The sequence below is a fragment of the Chlorella variabilis genome, assembly GCF_000147415.1.
Source record: "Chlorella variabilis unplaced genomic scaffold CHLNCscaffold_4, whole genome shotgun sequence".
In the NCBI taxonomy this organism is placed as follows: Eukaryota; Viridiplantae; Chlorophyta; class Trebouxiophyceae; order Chlorellales; family Chlorellaceae; genus Chlorella; species Chlorella variabilis.
The window spans coordinates 1,927,437-1,935,091 of NW_005435084.1; the positions used below are offsets into that span (position 1 = coordinate 1,927,437).

Below are 7,655 nucleotides of genomic sequence, written 5' to 3' on the forward strand. Positions count from 1 at the left end.
AGCTGCCACAAACACGCGGGGCAGCAGCAGCAGCAGGGCCTGGTAGCGGGGCGAGGGCGAGGCCAGCGCAAACTGGGTGCTGAACTCGGGGTCCACCACAATGGCGGCGCCGCAGCCGCGCCCGCCCGCGCCGGGCACGCAGCTGTCGCCGCCGCTGCCGCCGTCGTCGCTGCTGCAGCTGCTGGCGGCGGGGGCTGGGCGGCTGGCCGCGCCGCGCCGCGCGCCGCCGCACTTGTGCGGGTGCAGCAGCAGGAACTCGTGGCCGGAGCAGAAGTGCCAGCCGCCGCCGGAGCCGCCGCCGTTGCTGCCGGTGCGGATGGAGGCGCAGTGCTGGGCGGGCCAGCCCGCGCGGCGCAGCCAGGCGCACAGGCGCCAGGCCGCGCTGGTGCCCTCCTCGCTGCCGCGCGCGCTGCTGCTGCTGCTGCTGGCAGCGGGGCCGTCGTCGTCGCTGCTGCCGCGGCCGCTGCTGGGGCCGGCGCCGGCGCCGGCGCCGGCGCTCCAGGCGAGGCTGCTGCCGCGCGAGTTGTTCATGCTGCTGCCCGCCAGGCAGCGGCTGTCGGCGTGGGCGGGGAGGGGGGTGGCGGGGGGCGGCTCGTGCCGCGTCGCCCACCGGCCCACCTCCTCCACAATCTGCGGGGTGGGGCGGGGGCAGGGGGCGGGGTGGGGTGAGCTGGGCGCGGCAACCACCACCTGTGCAGCTTGAAGGGAGGTGGGGTGAGCTGCGCCCAGCGTGGGCGCCCCACTGCTGCCCAGCTGGGGCCCCGCTTAGTCCGGAACGTACCCAACCCGCCCGCCGCTGTGCCCGCGCCTGCCACGGGCGCCCACACACCCCAAGGCCCAGCCCGACACCCTGCCACCACGCCGCCCCCAGCTGCGCCCACCTGCTGCTCCAGCTCCGACTCGGGTGTGGTGAGGGCCTGGATGAACTGGCGCATGGAGGCGGCGACGTCGGGGGGCACCGCCGCGGCCGCCGAGTCGCCCCCGCCCTCCTGCACACACTCCCCCCGGCGGCGGCGGGTCAGGGCACGGCCTGGCCTGGCGCAGCGCGGCGCGGGCGTCGGTTTGGCGCCCACAGCCGATAGCATGGCAGGCCCGTCCAGATACAAGTCGCTGGCCCAGGCTCACCTCCCACGCCCCCGCGTCCTCGTTCATGCTTGGCGGAGGCATCAGCCTTGCAGAAAAGGTGGTGTGGAGGGCGAGCGAGCGAGTGTGGCGTCGGCTGAAAATATCGTGTGCGCGTATCTTCCGCGGCCTCCAAACGTCGCCTGCCTGCTCGCTGGCCTTCCCGGGCACTCCTAGAAGACCGTGCTTGGAGCGAATGGAAGGCGCGGGGGGCACAGCGCAGGAGTAGGGGGGGTCTGACCCCGGGCGGCGCCCTGCTTTCCCGCCGCCCCATGCGCGCCGATTGCCCTCCGCCATCTGGTTTGCAATGGGCCACACCGTGCTGTTACAGGCTGTCTGTCGTGTGCAGGAGAGATAGACCAGCGAGGAGGAACAACACAGAAATAGGGGGTTGCAGCAGGGGCCACGCCTGGCCGCGCGTTGCCCTCCCGCCGCCACGCTGCGCCCCAGGAGCAAACAAAGCAGCCGCCAAAGAAAACCAAGCGGTTGTCGGGGCTCACACCACGCTGTCATCCATGCGCGAGATCTGCAGGCAGGGCAGCATGAGTGGCGCTGAGCGCAGGGCAGGCGCGCAGCAGCGCCGCCACCGCTCCACTCACGTATTTGTCGTAGTAGTGGGCGGCCCGGTCAAAGTCGCCCATATCTGTGTAGATGTCTGCAGGCGGGAGTGGGTGGAAGCCAAGGCATGGCAAGCTGAGCCCGACAGGGGATGGGCCTACGCGTAGAAAGTGCCCTCCCCTGCCACAATCCCGCCACCGCAGCCACCCAGGCACCTCCGCCAGCCAGCGTGCCCCACCCGCAATGGTGCCGTACGCGTCTGCGTCCCCCACAAAGTCGCGGATCTCGCGCGAGATCTCCAGCACGCGCTCCAGGTGCTTCACAGCCTGCGCGCGGTCAGGGGGGCGTGCGTGCGTGTGTGTTAAGGGTGGGGTGGAACGGGGCAGGAGGCAGAGGGCCCTGTGGGGTGACAAGGTGCCTAGAGTGAATGGGTGGGGCGTAGGCGTGGGACATGCTATCATGATAGTCAGCACCACTGGAGGCGAGCGCGCTAGGCACAGAGGCAGCGGCAGCGGCAGCCGCGGGGCCGAGGAGCCTGCAGAAGGCACCCACGCCAGGCGGCGCACCTGCCGCAGCTGGCCCTGCATGCGGGCGCAGGCCGCCAGGCCGCGAGTGGCGCGCCGCTCCTTCACCCTGTCGCCAGTGGACTGCACCACAAGCCAGGGCAGGCAGGCAAGCCAGGGCAGTCAGGCAGGCAGGCAGGGATGTGGGCAAGTGACGAGCAGCCTGGCGTTCTTCAGGGCTGACCAGCCGTGCAGCCAGCGCTGGCTGGCTGGCCGACCTACATCACGGCAGGAAGGAAGCACCAGCCTCCCCACCTCCCCACACGCACCTTGGCCAGCATCAGCGCCTTCTCAAACCGCACCATGGCCCCGCCCGCGTTGCCATCCTTGAGCAGCCGCTTGCCGTCCTTGAGCGCCTGCAGCCGCGAGTGTTGGGGGCAGGGCAATCAGTGATGGCAGCAGACCACTGCCAGCGTCTGGAACCCTGCGGCGCCGCCGCACCCACACCTGCCCCGTGCACCGTCCCGCGCAGAGAGCTTGCCTGCGTGCAGTGCGCTGCCTCGGGGCCAACCTCGTCGTCGTCCTGGCTCATCAGGCTGACTGAGGGCCCGGTGCCCGCCGAGGGGGCGGAGGCGGCGGGCTCCGCCGGCGGCGCCGCCGGCAGCTTGGCGGCCGCCGCGCTCGCCGCCGCCGCGGCTGCTGCGCCGTTGCCGCCAAAGGCGGCGTCAGGCAGGGGCTGGGCGGGGGTGGGCAAGTAAGTGAGGCCCGGGGCGTACAGCGTGCCGGCGCGTGCCTGCTGCCTGCGGGAGCAAGCGTGGGGGCCCAGGAGAGGCTGGTGTGCGGGTGCAGGCAGCGCACAACAGCGTGAGATCCCCCGCTGCATGCACCCAGGCTGCGGCCGGACACAGCAGCGCAGGCAGGCCGTCGCCTTGCCTGAGCTGCGTGTTGATGGTGCGCAGCTGCTCGTTCAGGCGCTCCAGCTCCTGCTTGCGCCGCCGCGCGCTGATGCCTGCACACGGGGTGTGGCGTGTGGCGTGGGTGGTGTGTAGGGGGTGTGGGACGGCCCCAGCTCTTGGGTGGGGGGCAAGAGTCGAGCGGATCCCCTACATCAGGGTGTTGCGGTGCAGCGTGTCGTGGCGTGGCGTGGCGTGGCGCGCCGCCGCCCACCTCCCACCAGCGCCCCCGTCAGCGCCACGAACTCGGTGATGCCAACCACGTCCACGCCATAGGGCGTGGCGCACAGCTGGTCGGCAGGCGCGCTGGCACGCTCGCGCAGCAGCTCGTCCTGGTATGCGGCGCGGGCGGCCTGCATGCGGGGCGGAACAGGGACGGCCAGGGCCAGGAGCCAGGTGGTGTGGGCGGGTGGGGGTGCGGCGACGGGGTGGGGGATGGGCCAGGCGGCACGTGGGCGCAGCAGGGCACGTGGGGAGGCAGCCAGGCGCCGGCAGCGCTGCTGCAGCCATGCCCGGCCGCCCTGGGAGCCGTACCAGGTGCCACCCACCTGCAGCTCGCGCTGCGCCTCGCTCTCCCGCTCCTGCCGCAGCCGCAGCACGCGCTCCTCCTCCACAGCCAGCAGGCCGCGCGCGCCTGCGCCAGGGCCGGCTTGCAGGCGGGATGGGGCGTCAGCCAGGCTGCCGGGCACGGCAGGACGATGCCTGGAGGGTTCCATGCAATCATGCATCAGCCGAGCTGGCACTGGGAGGCGGCAAAAGGCAGGCAGGCGCGAGGCGCGCGCCGCACAAGCTGCGTGCTGTGCGGAAGGTACAGGCGTCGGCGGCAGGTGCGATAGCGCGCCACTGCACGGCCGTGCGCAGCCTGCCATAAGGTGCCGGATGGGTGCATCAACCTTGCGCCGCTGCGCCTTGCCTGTGCTCTTGAGGAAGGGCTCCGACGCGAGCGCGGGAGGGGCGAGCGCCAGCGACACCGCCGCTGCGGCACCCAGCAAGCCTGCCGCCAGCTTGCCCGGGCCAGCCGTCTGCTGCTGCTGCTCGCGGGGCGCCGCCCTGACTGCCTGGCCCTGCGCCCTGTTGGCCTGGCTGCACCTCACGCCGCAGCCCCGCTGCTGCGAAAACAGGCTGCAGGAGGTCTTCATTTGTGCCATTACCACTGCTGATAAGCGACGAACAGTGTGCCGGGCCGCTGACAAGAGTCAGCAAACTCACACCGACGAGGGGCTGCTGGGACGGCTGGCTACGTCAGGCAAATGGAGTGCGTTTGAGTGTGGTTGCAGCGCGGCGCCGGTGTTGCATTGCTGGGTTTTGCGAAGGATATCACGATGAGGTCGGCAGTACAGACGCGCCGCGTCCTGCGGCGGCAGGAGCGCCGGCGGCAAGTCCATCTTTGGGACTGAGCACTCCATCGGACCTTGCCTTCATTCCGAGGCCTCCTCTAGGCTCCTTCAATATCGGCAGCGGCATGGGGCGTGAGTTGGCCGCGTTGCATGCTGCAGGAAGCCCGTCAAGTGTCGCGTGGCGGGTGGCAGACGGGTGCCGCATCTTCCCAACTGCGAGTTGAGGCATGCACGCAAATAGCTGGTCCAACAACTGCAACACCAACCAGAAGATCCAGACTAGCTAAAATAGGGGATTAGGGGATTAGGGTCCAATCAGGTGCCATGCACGCCCCCAGCCAGTCGGCGCATCTGCCGCGAGTCGCCACATTTCCACCACTTCTTGTCTCTTCTTCTTCGTCTTCTTCTTCGATTCATCACACTCTTCTTCCTCCATCTTCTTCAGGCTCAGCCAACCAACACACAAGTCCTTCTCACCTGCTCTGGACTCGCCCGCCAACTTCTCCCCTCCCTCAACCCCCGCGGAAGCTTTTCAGCTTTGTCATTCAATACTGCATACCCGCAGCCTGGTGCCCTCGATTCCCTTGGCCAGCCGCCGCTCACTTGGGGCGTTTCAGCTAGCTGAAGCGCCGAGGCACACCGTCGAGCACTGCTGCCATTGCGGGAGGCGCGAAGCTCTTCTCCTGTGCGCACAGCCCATAAGAAGACCCCCCACCGCTCCCGACGCCCGTGCCGCCGCTGCCCCTGTTGCTGGTGTTGTGGCGGTGCTGCGGCAGCAGAAGCCGGCGTGCCCTTGCCGCCAGGAGTTTCCCAACCCGAGACCTGGCATCGCGCCCCACCCTCCCCGCCCGCGCAGAGTTTGTCGGCGCCATGACCATCACGCAGCGGCCACAGGTGTCGGCCATCCTGTTTGACCTGGACGACACGTTGTACGAGAACGGCACCATGCAGCACCACGTGGCCGAGAACATCCGCCGTGAGCACACACACACCCAAAACGCGTTGCTTTGCACCACCCCAGCCCCGCCCGCAGGCTTCACGCCGCCAACAAGCACCCTGCCCCCCCGCCTCCCTCCTTCACCCCGCAGACTACATGGCCGAGCGGCTGGGCATCCCCGCCGACGAGGTGGCGGAGCAGTGCGCCGACCTGTACCTCAACTACGGCACCACGCTGGCCGGGCTGGTGGCTAACGGCCACGCCGTCGACTACGCCGACTGGCACGCCGCCGTGCACGCCAGCCTGCCCTACGAGTCCTACCTGCGCCCCGACCCCGCGCTGCGCGACCTGCTCGACTCCATCCCCCTCCCCAAGTACATCTTCACAAACGCAGACGCCGCGCACGCCGCGCGCTGCCTCGGCCTGCTGGGCGTCGCGGGCTGCTTTGCGGGCGTGATTGCGTTTGAGGAGGTGCAGGCGGCGGCGGCGGCCGCGGGCCTGGCGCACCACGGCTGCCCCGTGGTGTGCAAGCCCAACCGCCAGGCGTTTGAGCTGGCGATGCAGCTGGCGGGCGGCCTGCAGCCCAGCACCACGCTCTGGCTGGATGACAGGTGGGGGGGGGGGGGGAAGCATGCGGTCAAGCGCCGTGGGCTTGCCTGGGGCGGCAGCATGGGGCCGCGTGTGACGCTGTGCCTGGGAATGGCAGCTGCGTGGCGCTCGCTGGTGCCAAGCGTGCATCCCTCTGCTGCCACCCACCGCTGCCGCAGCGCGCGCAACATCACCACCGGCCACAAGCTGGGCATGTACTCGGTGCTGGTGGGGCGCACAGGTGCGAGGGGCGGGGCGCAGGCACTCGTTGTGCCGCTGCGGCCGCTCTGCGGTGGGCATCGCCAGTGCTGGGGCCCTCACCTGCCCCGCTGGCCTTTCCCGCCGCAGGTGTGGCCTGCCCCTCTGACCAGCAGATCCGCCACATCCACGACCTGCCCACCGCCCTGCCCTGGCTCTGGGCAGGCCAGCAGCCGCCCACCGCGGCAGCGCCGGTGGCGGCGCCTCCGCTCGCTGAGCTTGCAGCAGAAGGCGGCGTCCCTGCACCGCTGCCCACCAAGGTGCCAGCAGGCAGCAGCGGCGGCGGCAAGCTGGCGGCAGGCAGCAGCGAGGAGGAGACGATAGAGGCTGTGCGGCCCTCCCTCGTGGCCGCCTGAGCTGCAGCGGCGGCAGCCTGCACCCCCCGCGTCCCGTACCTTTGTACCCACACCACACCTCCCTGCCACAACACCCAGTCCCGTGTGCTGTGAGCATCTGTCCCTGCCCGCTCTGCACCTGACTCTCTTGAGCGCACTGCTTTTGACAAACAGCACTGGCATCCTCTGTACTGCTCTCTGGCCCCCTGTAAATTCAATGCCCACGTCGCATCGTGTCTATGGCTTGCCAAGCAGTGGCATAGATGCATGCAGCTGGGCAGGGCACACAGGCCAGGCTGCATGCAAACACTCTCTCCATGAATGGCTGTACGCTATCCGTGCCGCTGCTTCCCCTTCTTCTTAATGGCCGAGGGGCGGCCCGCCTCCTCCTCCTCCTCCTCATCCTCATCCCCTGCGCTGCCCGGCTCGCCGCCGCCGCTGCCAGGGGAGCCGCGGCGGCGCTTGCCGTTGCGGCCAGCGCTGCCGTCCCTGCCGCCGCTGTGGCTGGCAGCGGCCGCACGGCCCTCGGGCTCAGGGCTCACGCCGGGAGCAGCCGCTGTGATGCTGCAGTAGCGGCGCAGCGCCGCCGCCACTGCCGCTGGTGGCAGGCCGGCAGCCAGCCCTGCGCGGAAGGCCAGCTGCATGTCTGCAGGAAGCTGGCCCAGCCGCTGCCCCAGCTGCTCCTCATGAAGCGCCGGAGCTGCTGCCGGCGTCTGCCGCCCAGGCACGCGCCGGAAGGCCGACCCCGGCGAAGGCAGCACCAGCGGGCGGCGGCGCTGCTGGGCCCCGCCCGCCCCACCATCGCCCGGCTGCTCTTGCTGGGAGGCAACCGGCGCGGGCTGCGCGCCCAGGCTGGCCAGCACACGCTGCTGCTGCGAGTCTGGCTTCCGGCCCTCTTCCTCCTCCTCCTCCTCCTGCTGCTGCTGCTGCTGCTGCTGCTGCTGCTCCCCCTGGGGCCCGCATAGCAGGCTCGCCAGCCGCTGCATCTTCTGCTGCTGCTGCTGCAGGAAGTAGTTGCTGGGTGGGGAGGCCGCCCGCTGCCCCTCCCCCTCCCCCTCAACCCC

At 70.4% G+C, this 7,655-nt stretch overlaps 4 protein-coding genes across 4 annotated transcripts in view; 1 reads left to right on the plus strand and 3 right to left on the minus strand.

Annotated features, from left to right (window-relative positions):
* CHLNCDRAFT_142362 (hypothetical protein) overlaps window positions 1-1,152 on the minus strand; it is a gene marked incomplete at both ends in the record, with an annotated part of 1,720 nt that extends 568 nt beyond the window's left edge. Inside the window, 3 exons of the mRNA XM_005850368.1 lie at window positions 10-630; window positions 882-989; window positions 1,126-1,152. Coding sequence (XP_005850430.1) covers window positions 10-630; window positions 882-989; window positions 1,126-1,152 — 756 coding nt within the window. The remainder of the gene's footprint in view (window positions 1-9; window positions 631-881; window positions 990-1,125) is intronic.
* A 566-nt stretch (window positions 1,153-1,718) lies between these two features.
* Window positions 1,719-3,816, minus strand: CHLNCDRAFT_9763 (hypothetical protein; the record flags this gene model as incomplete). The annotated part of the gene is made up of 8 exons (XM_005850369.1): window positions 1,719-1,777; window positions 1,919-2,006; window positions 2,247-2,327; window positions 2,513-2,599; window positions 2,704-2,983; window positions 3,090-3,192; window positions 3,351-3,489; window positions 3,685-3,816. Coding segments are annotated over 8 exons (969 nt in total), but the record flags the coding sequence as incomplete, so codon positions are not given.
* A 1,557-nt stretch (window positions 3,817-5,373) lies between these two features.
* On the plus strand, window positions 5,374-6,429 carry CHLNCDRAFT_11898 (hypothetical protein; the record flags this gene model as incomplete). Its single annotated transcript, XM_005850115.1, has 4 exons — window positions 5,374-5,449; window positions 5,562-6,021; window positions 6,178-6,268; window positions 6,373-6,429. Coding segments are annotated over 4 exons (684 nt in total), but the record flags the coding sequence as incomplete, so codon positions are not given.
* Window positions 6,430-6,923: 494 nt separating this feature from the next.
* The window catches only part of CHLNCDRAFT_142365 (hypothetical protein), a gene marked incomplete at both ends in the record, with an annotated part of 7,616 nt that continues 6,884 nt past the window's right edge, over window positions 6,924-7,655 (minus strand). The window contains one exon of the mRNA XM_005850370.1: window positions 6,924-7,592. Coding sequence (XP_005850432.1) covers window positions 6,924-7,592 — 669 coding nt within the window. The remainder of the gene's footprint in view (window positions 7,593-7,655) is intronic.